Here is a 20,374-nt window from a genome sequence, read left to right as displayed (position 1 = left end):
GCTCGCCAGCCCTATTTCAGGTTGGGAAAACAGTCTGGGGGAGGGCTGGAGTCCTCCCTCCCCTCGCACTGTGGTCCTGATCCTTAGCTGAACTGTGGGCAGTGCCGAACATGTGAAGTGGTTATGAAAGAAAGTGCCTCTGGGCATGTACAGGGTGCAACCCCCTCTCTGCTGAGTAACCTTAACCAACCCTCACTATATTTGGACGGTGGGAAGGAAGAGCCTACCGAAGTTGGGATGTAATATCACATTTGGGCCTCTACATCCTTTATTATAGAAATGAATCATGAGGACTGTTGTCTTATGGGTATATGGCCCGTGGGGCGGGGGAGTGTTCCATTTTCATATCCCCCTATTACTATAAGACCAGACAAACACAAAGATGCCCTTGAAGATTTTCCAAGGGTCTTTCCCTTCCAGTGGGATTTTATCAAGTTTTAATTGGAGCTGGAAGCCAGCCCTGGCCTCTGTTTTCAGTGCCAAGCCTGAGCCAGGGGACCTGAGAGTTAATAATAGTGTCTCTGAGCATGCACCGGGTATCTTTTCCTCACTGACAGTATCCTGACTTCCTGCTCAGTTTGAATCCTGGTAAATCTCCCTCCCTCCCTCCCTCCCTCCCTCCCTCCCTCCCTTTCTGGTAATTTAGAATGTTTTTCTTGATCTACTAAAATATCTAGGAATTCTCTTTCCTGCCAGGATCTCATCAGTTCATTTCCCTATAACTGCCGACCTTTTCATTCGTGGTAACAGCTCCTTTAATTGCATGGCTCCTGCCTCTCTCTCTCTCTCTCTCTCTCTCTCTCTCTCTCTCTCTCTCTCTCTCTCCTCTCTCTCACCCTGTTGCCCTACCTTTGCATCAGTCTTTCTCCATCCCTCCCCTCCCCACTGTATCTATGGGCTGTGCCCAAGTGGTGCCTGCCTGCCTGCCCCTTTTAGCTCTGCTTCCCATGAACGGCACGGCTTCTTTTTCTTTCCCCCCTCCAAGTTGCTTCCATTGTCATAGGGGGCTCCAGGCCCAGGCAGCCTTTTCCCCTGCAAGGGCAGCCCAAGGTCAGCTGCCAGGCTTACAGCCAGAAGACAGAAGGGGGAGGGTGGAATTGTGTGCTCTCCTCTCCCCCACACAACATGGCTCTTGCTCACTCTTGCTCACTCACATGCCTGCTGGGCACTGCCAGGCAGCAGTAGGACATCTCCTTCAAGAAGGTGGGTCAGGCAGGGAGTGGGGCAAGAAGGCAGGGCCTGTGTGCTGGCAGTGCCTCCCTTATCCACACCCCCTCTTTATGGGCCACCTACCCAGAAATGCCCAGTCAGCGACCCTCTCGAAGGGGACATGTGACAGCTCTGCAGGCCAGGACCGAGTCTCTCTTTCTGTCGCTTCTGAGATCCGACGTAGGGTTTTGCCTCAGCTGTGTCAGTAGCTAAAAAGAAAAGGGAGAAGTAAAAATGTTTTTAAATGCAAAGGGAGAACCCCCTCCTTCGTACTCTGCACTGGAACACGCTGCATCTAAATAAAATATGCAATTGTGCACATTTCTGCCATCTCTATACTATTTCTAGGCATGAGGAGGGACTGGAAGTCAGACTCAGCCACTTCTCCCCATTCAGATACATTCAAATGGGGCAGCCGTGTTGGTCTGAAGTAGCACAATAAAATCAGAGTCCATTAGCACCTTTAAGACCAACAGAGATTTATTCAGGGCGTGAGCTTTCGGGGGCAAGCACTCGAGTGCAAGATAGTCTGAGGAAGAGTGCTTGCACTCGAAAGCTCACGCCCTGAATAAATCTCTGTTGGCCTTAAAGGTGCTACTGGGCTCTGATTTTATTGTTCTCCCCATTCAATTCTTTTCCAGGAATACGGGACAGAAGCAGGAGGAGGGAGGGCCTCCTTCCCTGATGGCGAGAAGCAGGAAGCCTCCTGCTGCCCCCTTCCTTGAGGATGTTGACTTTGGCCCATTATTCTGGGAGAAAGGAGAAGCTTTGCACAAAATCTGGGGGGGGGTGTTACCACATCCCCCCCTCCATTGTTCTTTATTCCTTCTAGCCACCCTCCTTTTGTTTGTGGTTGCCAGGAGACAGGCTCACGCCAGCCGCTTCCCCTGAGCCTCCATTCCTGTTTGGTCGTTGACGAAGGGCCCAAGGGGACACGCGGGGAACCCTTAGTGCTCCCAGTGGTTGGCACCATTGTCCCAGGCAGAGGGCTGTCCCTTTAGCTTTTGCAGGACTGGCAGGCATTCCACAGGTGCAGCAGTTGCACTGCCATTTAAAATCTCTTGCGGCAATGAAGCTGCAGGAGAGAAAGAGAGAGTGTCTGTTGTGGGAAGGGGATCAGGGGGTCTTACCAACCATGCCAGGCCCCTGCTCAGTCTTTCCCATGGTCAACCAGGGAATCTGAACATTTATACAAACACCTCCCAGTAAGTGGGCCCAGTCACAGGCCGGTGCATTTCGATCCACCCTTCTTCCCAGTAACTCAGTCTGGTGTCTATGGTTCTTCTGTCTTCATTTTCCCCTCACAACAGCCCTGTGAGGTAGGTGTGGCTGAGAGAAGGCAACTGGCCCATGGTGGAGTCAGGATTTTAATCTGGGCCTCTATGATCCTATTTCATTATTCTAACCCAGGCTTTCTCAATCAGGGTTTTGTGAAACCCTGGGGTTTCTTCATGGCCCTGGAAGAGTTTTCTGAATAGGTGGGATTAAATTAATGTTATATACTTTTAAAATTGATCCCGTGATAGGACCCTATATGGTCATGTTGACTTGCCCTCCCCTCCCAAAATGGCTAGTGATGGGCCTGGGAGGGGAGGGGCCTTGAGTGGGCGTGTCCACAGCTCTGCTTCCCAACCGTATTCTGCACCATCCCACCACTTCTGGGGTTTCTTGACGCCTGAAGAAAGTTTCAAGGGTTTCTCAATGGTATGGGAGTTGAGAAAGGCTGCTCTAAGATCAACACCAAGAAAATACAGCTCACAATTCTGCTGATCTTTTGGTCTGGGAATGTGGGGGGGGGGGCTCTTCCCTTGCCACTAATTCTTCTGAGCAAAACCTAACTAATGGGTCATAGTGGAGAGTGCGCGCGCGTGTGTGTGTAAGGTGTACAGGTCCATACGTGCCTCCCAGTATCCTATTTCCAATGACTGCTGCCCCTGTAGCCTCAGCAGAGATGACAAGATGGTGGTGGTGGAAGGGGGAGAGGCTCTCTTTGGCCTCTCCAAGAGGCTTCCCCCTCGCCCTGCCTGCCTCTCTGGCCCAGCTGCTGTCCGCGGTGCTGATGTAAGCAGGCAGCCAGTTTTCTGCCTCACAGCGGGCTGGCGAGATAATATGGAGAGACGAGTGGCGAAATCTCGTCTCCTCTCCCTCCCATCCTGTAAATTACTACGATGCTACGTGTTGTGTTGCATTCATGATTTGCTATTAATAACATAAACTATTTTGGTTCTATTTTGTCACTAGTTGTGAAAGCGTCCTCCTTCCGTTGACCTTCCTTTGAAACCAGCCCCCAGGAAGCACCGGAGTTGTGCATTCTGGTGCAGTCTGCAGTTTGGCAGCTGAAATCTGAATTTCCTAGGAGTGGAAAGGGAGAAGCTCCTTTCCACAAAACCCAGAAACTGGGCTGACCCTGCAGAAGAGCCCCCAGCCTGAAACTGGGACCTGGGACTCTGCAGAGAGCCAAATGCAAAGCTGTGGAAATGAAACTGTTTTGCTATGGGCCTTTCCCTTGCTTCTTGGCTTGAAGCAGCTTCCAGCTTCCATGTGTGATTTTTAAGTCCCCGAGAAAATGGGGGGCTGGACTGGATGGTCCTTTGTGGTCTCTTCTAGCTCTGTGTGGTTCTGATACTTTTGCAGCTGTGGCCAGGTAATTCACCACCAGGGATAATGTGCACGTGTACACACAACCCTGGGTGCTTTACATTCTGTGAGTGTGCATAATGCTACTGGCTTTATTTACTAGTGAAGAAGAAGAGTTGGTTCTTAAATGACACTTTTCTCTACCAGAAGGAGTCTCAAAGAGGCTTCCAATCACCTGCCCTTTCCTCTCCCCACAACAGACACCACGTGAGGTAGGTGAGGCTGAGAGAGCCCTGATGTTACTCGTTGGTCAGAACAGCTTTATCAGCACTGTGGCGAGCCCAAGGTCACCCAGCTGGCTGCATGGGGGGAGTGGGGAATCAAACCCGGCTCACCAGCTTAGAAGTCCACGCCCCTAACCACTACAGCAGGCTGGTGAAGAGATGGGTTTCTGCTTCCAGACCATCTTCAGGGGCTCAGTGACTCCCTTCCCTGCATCTTGGCTGTCCCCTGCGATCCCCATCACAGAGGCCTTCCTTGCCTAGCTCAGGAAATAGACAAACTGCCTGATATGCTAGCATGTTCTTTACAATGAGTGATGTTTAAGAGTCAGTGTAGTGCTTGGAGGGCTGAACTAGGCCTGGGCTCCCCCGCAGGCATCTTTGGAGTTCTGACCCCAGGCAGTGGACAAAATCACAAAATGGCCGTCACAGGAGGTGGAGCTAACCCCAAAATGTTAGGGAGCCGGGTTATATATAATAATACCTATTCAACATTTCAGGCAGGAGGTCTGGTTAACTGGAGGCCTTGTAATTTATGTAGCCAATCAGATGCCCTGCTGGGGAAAAATGCCCTACTTAGCCCCACCTACTTTCTGAAACATTTGTTAGGCACCAGGAAAAGTGTGCGTGGTCGCCATGGGGGAACACAGAACTAGGCAGTCAGGGAGGCAGGTTGGAATCCCCACCGGGTAACCTTGACACGTTGGTCTTTCTCAGCTTGCTTTTCTTGCTGAGCTTTTGTGAGCATAAAATGGAAGAGGGAAGAACAGTGTATGTTCTCCTGAGCTCCTTGGAGGGAGTGTCGGATAGATGGGCCCGCTGTGCGTTTGTCTGCCTCTCCTCCGGCAGTAAAGGCCACGGAGTGGAGGTGGGAAGAGGGGGTGGAGCCCACTGTCTGCCTGTCATAGAAGCATGGCCAGAAGCCATGAATGCACGCATGCGTGTGCACACACAGAGACTGAGAAATTTAAATTTAGGAGGGGAGAGTAGCAGGAAGGCCAATCCCTGTGGCAAATGTGAATCACAATTCCTCCGGCTCTCAGGGCACATTCTAGAGCAGGGGTAGTCAAACTGCGGCCTTCCAGATGTCCATGGACTACAATTCTCCTGAGCCCCTGCCAGCAAATACAGGGACATCTGGAGGGCCGCAGTTTGACTACCGCTGCTCTAGAGCTTGTGGCCTGGAAATCTTCACCCGTTACCCACTGGCATCCTCCCTGCAGACCCTCCTGTCTTGGTGGATGTCATGGTTGCCTCAGGTGTTCCCTTCCAGCCTTTTTCCTTAGGCTGCTGCATGTCGGTTCATGAGCTCATGAGCAGCACAAGGCTCTTTAACGGAGATGCCAGAGACCTTCAGCAGAAGCCAAGGAAAGTGTGTATGTGTGTGTGGGAGGGGTCAAAGCACCGTTTGAAGGTAGAGGCGGGGGGAAGACCTAGATTCAGATGGCTGGCAGCTGGAGTGCTTTGTCTAGTTCCCTGCTGAGGAGTTCAGGCTTCCTTTCTGCCTTCCAGCTCTGAGCAATGTCTGATGTTTGCACCATCAAAGCAGTGCTGTCAGGTGAGGAACAGCTGGCAAAGATTTGGCTGGGCTCGGCTCACTGGGTGGATCCTGCTTGCCGGTCCTAGAAGCCTTTGATATCCACACTGTGATGCCGATCAGCTCTTCCCCCATTGTTGCAAGACTGGTGAAGAAAGAGAAGGCCTCCCTGGAGATCTGCTTTACAGGCGGCCTTTTTTCTTTGAAACCAGTAAATGGGGCAGGACTTGCGTCTTCCCATCGAAGGGACCTACGTGAACAGGGGTCTCCATAATCAGCGCCCTGACCCGGTTGGCCCAGCCAACCCGATCTCATTTGATCTTAGAAGCTAAGTAGGTTTTGGCCCTGGCTAGTATTTGGAGCCTCTTGTGGCACAGGGTGGTAAGGCAGCTAACATGCTTTCTGAAGCTCTGACCATGAGGCTGGGAGTTCAATCCTAGCAGCTGGCTCAAGGTTGACTCAGCCTTCCATCCTTCCAAGGTCGGTAAAATGAGTACCCAGCTTGTTGGGGGTAAACAGTAATGACTGGGGAAGGCACTGGCAAACCACCCCGTATTGAGTCTGCCATGAAAATGCTAGAGGGCGTCACCACAAGGGTCAGACATGACTGAGTGCTTGCACAGGGGATACCTTTACCTTTTAGTATTTGGATGAGAGACCACCAAGGAAGTCCAGGAAATACCGAGACAGGCAAGGACAAGCCACCGCTGAACGTCTCTTACCTTGAAAACCTCACAAGGTCACCAGAAGTCACCCGCGAGTTGACGGCACTTCACACACACGCACAAATCTCTGCTATGAGGCAGTATCAACAGCGGGCCTTAGAAGGGTATAATTGTGCCAAAGACTGCACTGGAAATTGCATCAGGTGGTCAGGGTTGACAGAGGAAATATATTGGCATATAAGCGTATTGGCAGGAATGGTCACCCTGCCCCAAACCCAACCAACCATGGCTACATCCTAGGAGCAACTGAGTAACGTCAAGGTCAATCAGTGGCTACTTGCCACGGTAGCAGGGGTTCATGGGAATTGTAGTCCATGGACATCTGGAGGGCCACAGTTTGGGGCCCTAACCCTAACCCTACCACTGGTCTAAAGGGAATGACGGTGGGCCTCCACCAGTGCTAGAATGCATCACTGGGGTAGACTTCGGCCTCTGGGCCTTGACTGCTGGCCCTCCAGGGCAACTGGGTCAGGCCACTGTGGGAGACAGGATGCTGGACCTAGATGGAGCACTGGTCAGAATCCAACAGGGCTCTGCTTATTTTCTTGCCCTGTAAGTGTGGTCAGTAGTGTAAAACTCTGACTAAGAATCAAAGGTGTGTGAAGCTTCAATAATAAGGAAGGGGCAGAAGGCCATGCCCGTCAATATCGGTAAGTGATTTAAATTAAAACATTAGCTTGAAAGGGAACCTGCCTCCCCGCCCAGCAGTGCTATAAAACCCCGAACGGCAAATTCAGCTCCAAGATACGGCCGTGCGTTTGGAGCAATGGGTGTCTTCGTGTGCGCTCAGTGCAACTAATGGGGCCTCGGGAAAATTAGTCAAGGTGTTGACAGCAGGGGGTTTAAAGAGGCTTGCAAAACAGGTCCGATGGAGGTTTGTAATCAGAATTTAAAATATGAATCCTGTTGGCCTGAAAGCATAAACCAATAAATCGAATGGATTAAGTCATTAATCACCAACAAGACACGTGCATTTTTAATTGTCCCTGGATAATAATGCCTGATAATAGCTCTGCTCTCAGGATCCTTTAATACCTTAGTCTGCTTCCATTTTTGAGAAGAACGCACAACTTATTGTGGTTATGCATTGTGGAAGAACGATGCTCCGTGGAAGCTCAGAAACACTCTTGTTGTTAACATTGTGTGCTAGTGGGGGCACTGAAAAGGCTGAGTGGATCTATGAAGCAGATGTGTGTGTCCTTTGCAAAGGAGAAAAAAAAGAATCCTTTGTTTATTGACTTAAAATAAGTGTCCGCCTTTCTTGCTGAGATTCAAGGCAGATTACAAAACTGAATGAGCTGCAAATAAAAATTATACTCCCTACCCTACCTGTACCTGATGGAATGAGCTCCCGGTCGAGCTGCAGGCCCTGTGGGAGCTTCTGGCATTCTGCAGGGCCTGCAAAAGGGAGCTCTTCCTCCAAGTCTACGGTTGAAGCCAGGGCGGTGAGGAAGATAGAGTCTGGCCTCCCCCTGTTGCTAGACAGCATTAGGCCATGCAGTGTCTATCGATGGCCCCCTCTTCCCACCCTATCGTTAGAAGGGGGGGGGGGAAATTGGGTAATGCCTCCATGTTTTTGCACTGCTGCTTGTCTTGTTTGTATGTGTCGGGGACCCGCTTGCTAACTGAAAAAACAGGGTGCCCCTTTGAAGAAAACGTCACGCCAGGCCTGGTGAACGATACAACAGGAACAAGCTTTATTTCAGCAACGTGGAGTCCGCTGGTATGGAGTAAGAGCTTCCACCGAACTCCAGGTGGAAGCTCCCTTTTATACAAAACCCACCTCCTTAGGCTGTATTGCCCCACCCAGTACTTGCGGAGGGAACATGCTGATACAATCATGACTCATGCACATATGCGAGGTTTTCCGGGGTTCTTGATGGCCCATTTTCCTGGAACAAAGGGCCATCTCCGGGCCCTTGTCAAAAGGTGGAGGGGGACATTGAGGTTCTTTAGCGGCCATTGCCACCTCAACGATCGGGTGGGGCGCCCAGCTGCCGGCTTGCCTATGATCACCATGCCCCACCTCCGTGATCGCGGGCGCCTCTGATGGCGGGGTTCGGTCCGGTTCCCAAGCCACCAAGGACCGAACCACGACATTCTGCCCCCCCAAAGGTCCATTCTCCAACCCCCCGGGACGGCCAGGATACCGCTTGTGGAAACGTTCAGTGAGTCGGGGCGCAAGGACGTCCGCTGCCCAGACCCATTCCCGGTCCCCCAAAGCGAAGTTCTTCCATTCCACGAGGTACTGCAACTTCCCCCTGTGGAGTCTAGAGTCCAGGATATCCGCCACCTCGTGGTGCTCCCCCCCCGGCAGGACCTCGGGCGCTGGCGGGGAAAACACGGGGTGCCAAACGTCACCGTCCGGAGTTTTTTTTAGAAGGCTCACGTGAAAGACGGGATGGATGTGCCGGAGGTTCTTGGGGAGCTTGAGCTTGACCGAAACTTCGTTGATCGGGGCCAAGACCTCGAAAGGCCCCAAAAACCGAGGGCCTAGCTTCTTGCTGGGCAAATTCAACCGTAGGTTCCGGGTGGAAAGGTAAACTCGATCCCCCGGTCGGATCTCTTCAGCTGGTCGTCTCTTCCGGTCGGCGTCCTCTTTCTGCGCTGCCTTGACTTTGTGGAGCTGCTCCTGCAGCGACTTCCAGCAGCTCCCGGCACGCTTCCCCCACTCGCGAAGGTCGGCCGATTCCCGGGCGGGGACCTCTCCAAGCTCCGGGAAGTGTCTCAGGTCTGTCCCGTAGACGACGGCAAAAGGCGACATCTCCGTGCTGCTGTGGTCTGCGTTGTTGTACGCGAACTCGGCCAGGGGGAGCAGGGGCACCCAGGTGTCTTGATGATAGGAACCGAAACACCGCAAGTACTGCTCCAGTACTTGATTAACCCGCTCGGTCTGCCCGTCCGTCTGGGGGTGGTAAGCGGAGCTCAGCCCTTGCTCGATGTCTAACAGGCGCAGGAAAGCTTGCCAAAACCGGGACACGAATTGTGAGCCCCGATCGGAAATCACCTTGTCCGGCAGCCCGTGCAGTCGGAACACGTGATCCAGGAACATCCGAGCCAACTGTGAAGCACTGGGGACACTGGCGCAAGGAATGAAATGGGCCTGTTTGGAAAATAGATCTACCACCACCCAGATCACCGTTTTCCCCTTGCTGGGAGGCAAGTCTGTTATAAAGTCCATGGAGATCACTGACCACGGCCGGGTCGGGACCTCGAGCGGGTGCAGCAGACCTTTCGGCTTGCCAACCCCCGGCTTGCAGGTCAGGCAGACAGGACAACCACTGACGTAAGCTTTTGTGTCCCGCCGCAGACTGGGCCACCAAAACCGCCGCCGGGCCAACTTCCAGGATTTTACGAAACCGAAGTGCCCGGTGGTCTTAGCATCGTGGCAGAGGCTGAGGGCTTCCCGTCGTAGCCCTTCCGGGACGTAGACAGCCTCCCCCCTCCGCCAGAGACCGGAGTCCAAAATCAAAGAGTCCCGGAGCTCAGCCAGCTCCTCGTCTGTCCCGTAGGCTGCCACTAGGCGGTCTCGGAGCGGGGCGGTCGCCGGGTCGGGCTCCCATTCCTCCCTGGCCCGACGCCTAGTGACGACCCCCCGTCCCAGCTGCTCCTCACCAAACACGGACCTGGTGCAGGGAGCGTACCCCTCCCCATAATGCGGCAGACGGGAGAGGGCGTCCGCGAGGAAATTCTCTTTGCCGGGGATGTGACCAAGCTTGAAATTGTACCGCGAAAAGAACTCCGCCCACCTCATCTGCTTGGCGTTCAGGGATCGCGGTTGCCGGAGCGCCTCCAGATTCTTGTGATCTGTCCAGACCTCGAACGGCTCCTCTGTTTCCTCCAGCCAATGCCGCCATTCGGTGAGGGCGAACTTAATCGCAAACGCCTCCTTCTCCCAGGTAGACCAGTTCCGCTCCGTTTCGGCGAATTTTCGTGAGAGGTAGGCCGCCGGCCTCAGCTGCCCCGCCTTGTCTCGCTGCAGGAGAACCGCCCCGGCTGCTGCGTCGCTGGCGTCGACTTGTACCACCATCGGCTGGGTTGGGTCGACGTGCAGTAGCGTGGGCTCAGACGCGAAAGCTTGCTTGAGGGCCAGGAACGCTGCCTCCGATTTCTCATTCCAGCCGAGCGCTGCGCTGGGCCGCGTGGCGCGAGGACCTCTCCCCTTGGTACCTAGCAAGTCCGTGAGGGGAGCCACTACGGAGGAGTATCTGGGGATGAAGCCTCTAAAAAAGTTAGCAAACCCCAGGAAGCTTTGTAGCTGTTTCCGGGTGCGGGGCCTTTCCCAGGCCAGCACCGCCTGCACCTTCTCGGGGTCCATAGCTATGCCCTGGGCTGAGATGCGGTAGCCCAAATAGTCCAGGGAGGGACGGTGGAATTCGCACTTAGCCAGCTTCACGTATAGGTGGTTTGCCAGCAGGCGCTTTAACACCTCCCTCACCAGGGTCACGTGCTCTTGGGGATCTTGGCTGTAGATCAGGACGTCATCCAAATAAACAACCACCCCCTGAAACAGAAGGTCCTGCAACACCTCATTAATTAGACTCATGAAAACCCCAGGTGCCCCGCTTAAACCGAACGGCATCACTTTAAATTCGAATTGTCCCAATTGACAGTTAAACGCTGTTTTCCACTCATCCCCCTCCCGGATGCGTACCCGGTAGTACGCCTCCCTTAGGTCCAGCTTAGTGAACAGAGTCCCTTTGCCCAGCCGGGCCAGCAAATCCGGGATCAGCGGGAGGGGGTAAGCGTTCCCCGCTGCGATGGCGTTGAGGCCCCGGTAGTCCTGGCACAGCCGTCGGGACCCATCCTTTTTCCGGACGAACAAGACTGGAGCTCCCATGGGACTGGAAGCGGGCCGGATGAAACCTCGGGCCAGATTTTTACCCAAAAACTCCCGGAGGTCCTTGAGCTCACCCTCACTCATCTTGTAGATGCGCCCTTTGGGTAGTACCGCCCCCTCTGGGATGTTGATAGCGCAGTCCGTGCGGCGGTGTGGGGGTAGCTCGTCCGCTTCCCGCTCGCTGAAAACGGCTGCGAGGTCTCGGTACTCTGGCGGGACCTCGGGCTCTGGTATCTCCTGCTGCGCCGCCGCCGCTCCCCTGGGACGCGCCGCCGTCCTCTTGTGGCTGGAATTCTCGTGGGGGACCCGATGCCGTGCACCCACCGTCAAGTCGAACTTCAGGGTCCCCGCCCGCCAGTCCACCACGGGGTTGTGTTCCTTCAGCCAATCCAGGCCCAACACCGCCCGATATCCCGCTACGGGGACCTGGATCAGCCACCGCAGCTCTTGGTGGTCCCCTATGTGGATGGCGATAGGACCCACCTCCTCCCCGAAAGGTCCCCCCTGAATCGGGCTGCCGTCCATCTGGACGAAAACCAGGGGAACCTTCCGAATGCGCTTCGGTAGCCCCAAAGCCCGGGCTATCTGGGGGTGGACCATGCTGTGGTCGCATCCAGAGTCCAAAAGAGCCTCCCCCACCCAACTTAGTCCGTTCTCCGGGTTCCGGAGCTCTAAAATTACCACGTTCGGAGGTCGCGCCTCATGCTGTAGGGGTTTTCCCTCGCACCGCGGGACCTGCTGCCCGGCGCCGTCTACAGCAGGTCCTGGCCGTTTCCCGTCGCCTGGGCGCTTCCCGGTTCGTTGCGGAGGTCCTCCGCCCGGCGTGCCTGCTGGGGGCGTGTCGCACCTCCCCCCTGGGAGAGCCCGCGGTCCTCCCCCCCTTGCCGTTGGCACGCTGCTGCGAAATGTCCTGACCCCCCGCATTTCAGGCACAGACCTTCCCGGCGTCTCCTTTCCCGCTCGGGGTTCGGGGGTCGTTTGGGGCGAGAGTTGTCGGGGCCCGGTCTCGGCGCCTCGGCTGACCCGCCTTTGGCCTCCCGGGGGGGTGCGGCGGCCCAACCCAGGCTGGCTTCCAGCTTGGCGACCACAAAACACCACCCCTCCAGTGTAGACAGATCTTCTTCCGTCCCCTTGATCACGGCCCATTCCCTGAGCTTCGGGTTAAGGCCCTCCCGGAAGTACTCGATTTGGGTCTCCTCGTTCCAGGAGAACACCTTGCCTGCTTCCCTCCGGAAAATGTCTATATAGTCCATAACCCCCCTAGTACCCTGTCGAAGTCCCTTGATCCGACTCTTTGCCTTGTCCTCAGCCTGGGGGTCCTGGAATCGTCGGCGGAGCGCGACCACGAAGTCCTGCAGGTCCCGAGTTGCCGGGTCGCCGCGCTCGGCCAACCCTAGGTACCACTGACCCGCCTTGCCCTGGAGACACGAGGCCACCCCCCAGACCAAGTCCTCGGAGTCCTCATACCGGTCTCCATACCTCCGGGCATGCGTCAGCGCGTGGAGGAGGAACTGCGGGAGGTCGTCCGGCGTCCCGTCGAAACGCGCCTTAAGCTCTGGGGGGGAACGTTTTGGAGAGTAGTCCGACCCCCTCCGGATCCGGGATTCTCGGCGTCCGCCGTCTCGTCCTGCCCCGCTCCACCGGCTACCAACTTGCCCAACGACGCCGTGCCGCTCCCTGCCTTGCACGTCGCTCCTGCGTTGGTCCGGCTCTCGCCGCCCCGTCGGCTCACCCGCTCCCCCGAGATCCTCTGCTGTCTCGCCTCTCCGCTGGCCGTCTCGCCTACTCGGGACTGAAAACTGCTCCGGGTCGGGGTCCGGGGCCCGCTCACCAGTGCCGGGCTCGTCCTCGTCGCTGGAGACGTCCTCACTCGACGCGATCCCCTCCGCCGTTGTATTACCAGTCCCTCCGGGCCCGGCCCGAGCTTGCTCACGGGCTTCAGCTGCCTGCAAGCGCCTGGCCAAGTCCGCCATGGCCCGCCGCAGGTCCTCTAGGGATTCCTCAGGTCCTACCGGGCGAAGCGCCTGCCTCAGCTGGGTGTCCCAGGTTGGGGCCAACCCCCCAGACCTCGGCGCGCTCCCCGCCGTGCTTGGGAACCCCATGGCCCGGCGCCTTCCCTTGGCCGCCGCTGCCGAGGGTCTCGGGGTCCCGGACAGCTGCTCCTGGCCCCCCGATTTTCGGAGGAAATCTCCCGGGGACATTAAACTCATGTTCCCGGGGTTCGTGGGGGTCGAGACCGCCCCGTTGCTTGAAAACGCCATCTCTGGATCCGTCCCGATAAGCGCTCGGATGCGATGCCGACCCTGGAGTTCGGTGGGAAGCTCTTACGATGTCGGGGACCCGCTTGCTAACTGAAAAAACAGGGTGCCCCTTTGAAGAAAACGTCACGCCAGGCCTGGTGAACGATACAACAGGAACAAGCTTTATTTCAGCAACGTGGAGTCCGCTGGTATGGAGTAAGAGCTTCCACCGAACTCCAGGTGGAAGCTCCCTTTTATACAAAACCCACCTCCTTAGGCTGTATTGCCCCACCCAGTACTTGCGGAGGGAACATGCTGATACAATCATGACTCATGCACATATGCGAGGTTTTCCGGGGTTCTTGATGGCCCATTTTCCTGGAACAAAGGGCCATCTCCGGGCCCTTGTCAAAAGGTGGAGGGGGACATTGAGGTTCTTTAGCGGCCATTGCCACCTCAACGATCGGGTGGGGCGCCCAGCTGCCGGCTTGCCTATGATCACCATGCCCCACCTCCGTGATCGCGGGCGCCTCTGATGGCGGGGTTCGGTCCGGTTCCCAAGCCACCAAGGACCGAACCACGACAGTATGTCCTGTATGTTTTAATGGAGTTTTTATTGTGGTATTAGTTAAGGATAATTGTAAACTGCCACGAGCTGGTTCCAGGAGTGGTGGGAAATACTAAATAATAATTATTGTTATTATTATAATCTTACTGCTAACTTCCATTGGGTTTTCAAGGCAACATTGAGAGTTGGTTTGCGATTGTCTGCCTCTTTGCAACGACCCTGGACTTCCTTGGTGGTCTCCCATCCAAATATGAGCCAGGGCCAGTTTTTCGTGATCTGATGAGATCAGATTATCCAGCTCAGGGCGTTATAATATTACCCATATGTTTTATAATCTGGCAGATATAAAAGATGGAAAGGCCTCACTGGCTGACTCACTCACGGAGTATCAGCATTGTTAGGCTCATTGCATATGATCTGAAATTTGATGCACGCATAATTCAAGGCTCCCTGACTACAAGACAAATTGAACATGGAGGGGAGGGGGCGTGCTCGGAATGGCTAAGATAATTCCTACTGACTGAAGTTCTTGCCGGCCATCCAGAAAGCTGAGATTCAGATTTATCCAAGGTACGCTAATTCCCCAAAGAGTCAGAAAATGGGATGTTCTCGCCCCATGGGTCCAAAAATGGGGCATGAAGCTCACAGTCACAGACACTGCAGACAGGTCCAGGGCTGAGCCAGCTAAGCTGTTGCTGAGCCTCTGATGTTTCCATTTGGGGGAGATCTTTACATGAGACATCCTCAGTAGGCCTACATTCACCTCTTGCCTGCTCAGTTGGGCCAAGCAAGAGAGTGAGCCAGTGGGGCGGGGAAAGGCTGCTGATTCTGGTCAGACCACACCTGGTCAGACCACACCTGGAGTACTGTGTGCAGTTCTGGAGGCCTCACTTCAAGAAGGACGTAGATAAAATTGAAAGGGTACAGAGGAGAGTGACAAGGATGATCTGGGGCCAAGGAACCAAGCCCTATGAAGACGGGTTGAGGGACTTGGGAATCTTCAGCCTGGAGAAAAGGAGGTTGAGAGGGGACATGATAGCCCTCTTTAAGTATTTGAAAGGTTGTCACTTGGAGGAGGGCAGGATGCTGTTTCTGTTGGCTGCAGAGGAGAGGACACGCAGTAATGGGTTTAAACTTCAAGTACAACGATATAGGCTAGATATCAGGAAAAAAATTTTCACAGTCAGAGTAGTTCAGCAGTGGAATAGGCTGCCAAAGGAGGTGGTGAGCTCCCCCTCACTGGCAATCTTCAAGCAAAGGTTGGATGCACACTTTTCTTGGATGCTTTAGGATGCTTTGGGCTGATCCTACGTTGAGCAGGGGGTTGGACTAGATGGCCTGTATGGCCCCTTCCAACTCTATGATTCTATGATTCCCAGGCACCCACTGACCCATTCTCCACTGTGTGGGAAGTGGTGGATGGCAGTGAAGAGAAGCAGCTCCCATTGTTCACTCTCCTCTCCCTGGGTGGTCCTGCCAGGAATCAGGTCCAGCTGGGTCCCAATCCCAGCTGTTGTTGGGTGAGCAGGCAGAAGGAACTGCTACTTGTGTCAACTGCCCACTTGCAAAATGCCTCTTTGACCACTGTCAATGCGTGGCAATGGCAAGACTCAAGGGTTTACTCTACCCTCTACCACAGGAGGTGGGGGTCTTGGTGGGTATTCAGTAGTGGAGCTGCCTGGATAGAAAAAGATCCACAGTTTCTGGGAAGGTGTAGCCAGACTGTGACTCTCCAGATGTCCATGGACTACAATTCCCATGAGCCCCTGCCAGCATGCACTACACTACACTACACTAGTCCATGGACATCTCAAGAACCATAGTATGATCACCCCCCGAGTAGTGCAACAAAGAGAACAGAACTTCCTCTCTTTGGCTTTGTGAGGGGATAGGTTGGTGGCAGCTACCTGGATCATGTGTGGGCTTTGTGTGGGGTGCACATGCTGCCTCTTGCTTCTGGTGGCTGAGAACAGGGAACAGGGACAATTGGGGATAGTGGGTGGTAGGATGGAGGTGTTCTCTCCACCCTCAGGGAGATCCTCAAAGCATCCATCTCAAGCAGAGAGGTCCTATAAGTCTTCTGAGGTAGGAAGGAAATGCGCTCCAGTTGCATAAGCAAAGGAGACCTGAGGCCAATTGCTGCTCCTGGAAATCTTGGGTAGTCAACCTGTGATCTTCCAGATGTCCATGGACTACAATTCCCATGAGTCCCCTGCCAGCATTTGCTGGCAGGGGCTCATGGGAATTGTAGTCCATGGACATCTGGAGGACCACAGGTTGATTACCCCTGTTGTAAACCACTGGACTGTTGAGGGTCAAATATTGGATGTAGAGCTCCCATCAACCCTCACCCAACACCTTCCCTTCTTTTCAGACTCAAAGCAAATCCTAGCGATGAAAGGCATGCATTTGCAACTAGTTAACGCTCTATGGCACCATGAGAACAGGATGTATGGACACATCTCATTCTGCAGTTTTAAGAGGTGGTGGTTTAAATCCATAGTTTTGCTACATAAAAAAGGGCCTTCTTCCCCTCCGGCTGTCTGGATTGGTACAGGCCATGAAGTCACCTTAGAATTAAAACCACCTCATTCTGCCGCATGACTTCAGACCATAGTTATTTCTGTGTTTTGAAGGATTTGTGTTCCTCCAAACAGGGAGCTCAAAGTGTGTCTGCAATCACTCAAGCTACTCTCAGAAAGCCTAATGTACACTGATTACAAGAGAAGACTAAAAGGGAAACATTCACAAGCCTTAGAAGTATAGCTGTGAAAGGGGTGGGGGTGGAGAAGGATTCCCCACATAGTTATGATCCTGAAATGTGTTACACACATAACCCAAACTTTCCTGAATGTGGTGCTGATGCTGGAAGGTCTGAGAGCAGGGATAGGCATGCACCGCATTTTTTATATGATCCAGGAGGTTGGTTTGCGAGCCAAACCAGTTTGTAGCATAACGATTTGTGATCCCTGCTTTCTGCTCCCCACCACTTTTCACGGGGAGCAGAAAGCAGGAGTTTCTCACAAAAACTGGTGGGGAGCAGAAAGAAGGAGTTTAAATGTCTTGGAGCCTTTTGACTCTCCTTGCTTTCTACAGTGCACGAACCACCACAAACTGCCCTAAAATTCATGAAAATTCAGGGAAGCTTTTCAGTTCATGAACTTTTTTTTGCAAACCAGAAACCAGAAATAAATCATCGCAAATTTCTGTTGGAGAGCTGGTTTGTGCCCATCCATATCTGGGAGTTCTAGTTCCTTCAGCCTGTATCCACCATTTTCCTTCTCTGTTATCTGGTTCTTTTATATGTGTGTTGCTGTGTCTTTGTCACCCTTCTTTGTAAATGTGTATATGGTGATGAAAACCTGGCTTAGGCTGCCAGTTGCTTGACCTATGGTCTGGTACAGGGGTAGTCAACCTGTGGTCCTCCAGATGTTCATGAAATACAATTCCCATGAGCCCCTGCCAGCATTTGTATGGGAATTGTAGTCCATGAACATCTGGAGGACCACAGGTTGACTACCCCTGGGTACATGGTTCAGTACACATGGTGAATGCTACTCTTTGGGGTAGTCCTGGAGAAGGGGTAAAGAACGTTAGAAGAGCCCTGAAGGATCAGAGCTGGGGTCGATCTAGTCCAGTATCTTGTCTTACACAGTGGCCAAGCTCTGATCAGCCAGCAAGTAGATTAAGGTTGCCTCCTGGCAAAGGGATTCAGATGTTTAGCGCCCTGCACGTGGAGGTGACCCACAGTCACCATGGCTAGAAGCTGCTGATTGGATTTGTCCTCTATGAATCTCTCCCATCTCCTTTTCGAGCTGTCTAATCCTGCAGCCATCACTACATCCTCTGGCAGTGAATCCCACATTAAAATCACTCTCTGTGTAAAGAAATGAAGCCTCTGGGTGCTGCTGTATATACATGAGGTCAAGAAACATGCAAGCACACCACAAGAGGCTTCAGCACCATCACAAGACACAAGGAGCAGACCCAGTGCATATGGCATACAGGTGGGACAGTTTGGGCAGGCTTTGGACAAGTGCCCCAGTTCACCAGGCCCTTCATAAGGCAGTGGCTTCCCCCTGCCTCTCACGTCAATGCTGCCTTTATCTATACCAGGGGTGGGCAAACTGTGGCCCTCCAGATGCCCATGGACTACAATTCCCATGAGCCCCTGCTAGCAAATTGACACATTCCCCCGTGTCAATACAGACCGGTATCCCCATACCTATGTGAGCCTGTGGCCAGTATTGTATTATTATATTATTATTACATATAAGGTTTAAATTCTTGATACCTATAAAATTGATAAAAATATTGAAGACTCAGAGGACTTGTCACTGATGAAAGAATCTCACTGAAAACGGATATTACCTGGGTTCCGTTTTGACAGAAGTCCTACAGAATAAACAGATAAGGAAAACTACAAAAAAGGACACTTTTCTTTCTTTTATGGATATATTTATTGTATTGACATTGAATAGGTCTGTTTCTCTCTGTTTGGTTTAATTATTAGACCGTCCTTCTTATACTCTATGCAATTGTCTCACCAAAGCCACCACCACCACCTTGCATCGTCTATTTGCCCTGCACATCTCTGACTTTCTTTTTCTATCTTTCTTCCCCCGCTGTCTTGCTGGATCCCTGTAGAAGAACTCACGATGGAAGGTGAGTACTCCTCGTCCCTCAGCACTTTGATACCAGCACTTGGCTTATTTTCTGAGGGGTAGGGCGGGGTTTGCTGCTGGGGTCTGCAGAGGTTGCTGTGAGTTGCCAACACTTGTCTCATGGAATGGGTTGTTGCTGTTTTGCAGCCCCTCCCCACGGAGGGCCGGGCGTGTGTGCCACAGTGCGCGAGGTGCATAATTCTCGTGGGGGAAGGGGGCCGCCTGTCCTTTCGTGTTGCGCATAGTGCTGGGGAGGGAGGTGTCTCTGTGGATCCTGCCTTTGGGGTGGCTGAGGTTTGGGGTGGAATACTCAGGCAGGTGAGCAGGGTATTTAGCACCCCAAATCTTGCTCTTTTTTAATGGAGGTGCCCCGGAAGAAGAGAGAAACGTGTGCAAAACTTCCTGCAATGTTACTTCTTCTGACACTTTTATTTATTTTATTTATTTTTAGATTTGTATCCCGCCACTCCCACTAGCAGTAGCTCATGGCGGGTAACATTCGTCGCCACAACAAAATCAGATTAAAAAAAAAATTAAAATCCCTTAAATTACCCTAAGTGGCAACCCCCCCCCCCCTTGTTCAACAGACTCCTTAAAAAAAATCCTCAGGAGGAAAACTCAGGGTAGCCAGATGGATTGGTTGGCTCCAGGAGGGGCCCAGATCTTCCTTCCTCTGGCCTCAACTAAAAACCTGAGGGAAGAGATCTGTCTTACAGGCCCTTCCGAGACCCTTCCAGTTGTGAACTAAGCTGGGCCCCCCAAGAGAGAGCTGTTTACCATGTCTGTGACTCAGCATCTTTTCCCTCTGCTGACTAATCAGTAGGGAGCAAGTGTCCATTGCTTCTCAGTTGCATTATGCAGGACATTCTTTTAAAGGGCCCAAAAGTCTGTCTCCTCCTCCTCCATCTAGAACAATCCTGTGGTCTGGGGGAAGAAGGGCTGGGGAAGACCTTGCAGGGATTGGCTCAGTTTCACTTGGAAAAGGGAGCCTTGGTGTGACCTCAAGAGACACCTCACTCACTGCCAGTTGGCGGCCTCTCCAGTGTACCACCTCATCCGAACGTACATAAGGGGTATGCTTTGACACACTGGAGGTAGGAAGGAGCTGTTGCTTTCACTGCAGAATTCATTTTGGAAGGAAATGCACGTGTGGGTGTGTACATGCAAGACTGGTCTTCCTGAGGCTCTGCATGAAGCAGCTGTGTTACGGCAGCTTTTTTCAACCTTCTGGCTGTGGAGGAACCCCTGAAATATTTTTCAGGCTTTGAGGAGCCCTGGGACTGGGTCGGAAGGGATGCCATCTGGCCACGCCTCCTGGCCACGCCTGAGGAGGGTGGAGGGGGAGAGAAAGGAGGTGGTTTGAGGCAGGAGTAGGCATCCAGGCCCCGTCCCCTTTCTCAGGTACGGTAACCATATGAGAACACCCCCCCCAGGTCAATGGAAGTGGCCAGTTCCCTGCTTTCATGGCAATGCTGGGAATAGCTTGTGGCCAAGTCCATTCAAGCAGGATATAGGGGAAAGGCCAGGAGCCTCCAGGGAGCTCTTGCGAAGCCCTGGTTGGGAATCCTTACACTAGAGAATATATTCAAGAGAGGACCCCGTTCTTCCTGCCTCCAGTCCCCATTGGCTTGTTACTACGATAAGAGACCTCCAGGGATGGAAGAGCAAGTGTGATTAATTTACTCAGTGCTGCAGCGGTAAAAAAGATCTGGGGGCATTGTGTGTATGTGTGG

The 20,374-nt window shown here is 53.3% G+C and overlaps 1 protein-coding gene across 28 annotated transcripts in view; it reads left to right on the top strand.

Annotated features, from left to right (window-relative positions):
- NRXN2 (neurexin 2) overlaps positions 1-20,374 on the top strand; it is a 444,528-nt gene that overhangs the window by 67,863 nt on the left and 356,291 nt on the right. For all 28 annotated transcript variants that reach the window (XM_077327760.1, XM_077327722.1, XM_077327706.1 and 25 more), the window contains exon 3: positions 18,625-18,642. In XM_077327760.1, coding sequence (XP_077183875.1) covers positions 18,625-18,642 — 18 coding nt within the window. The remainder of the gene's footprint in view (positions 1-18,624; positions 18,643-20,374) is intronic.

Source organism: Paroedura picta, chromosome 1 (genome assembly GCF_049243985.1).
Source record: "Paroedura picta isolate Pp20150507F chromosome 1, Ppicta_v3.0, whole genome shotgun sequence".
Lineage (NCBI taxonomy): Eukaryota > Metazoa > Chordata > Lepidosauria > Squamata > Gekkonidae > Paroedura > Paroedura picta.
Note: the sequence above shows the minus strand (reverse complement) of the source record. Positions and strands in the feature narration are given on the sequence as shown.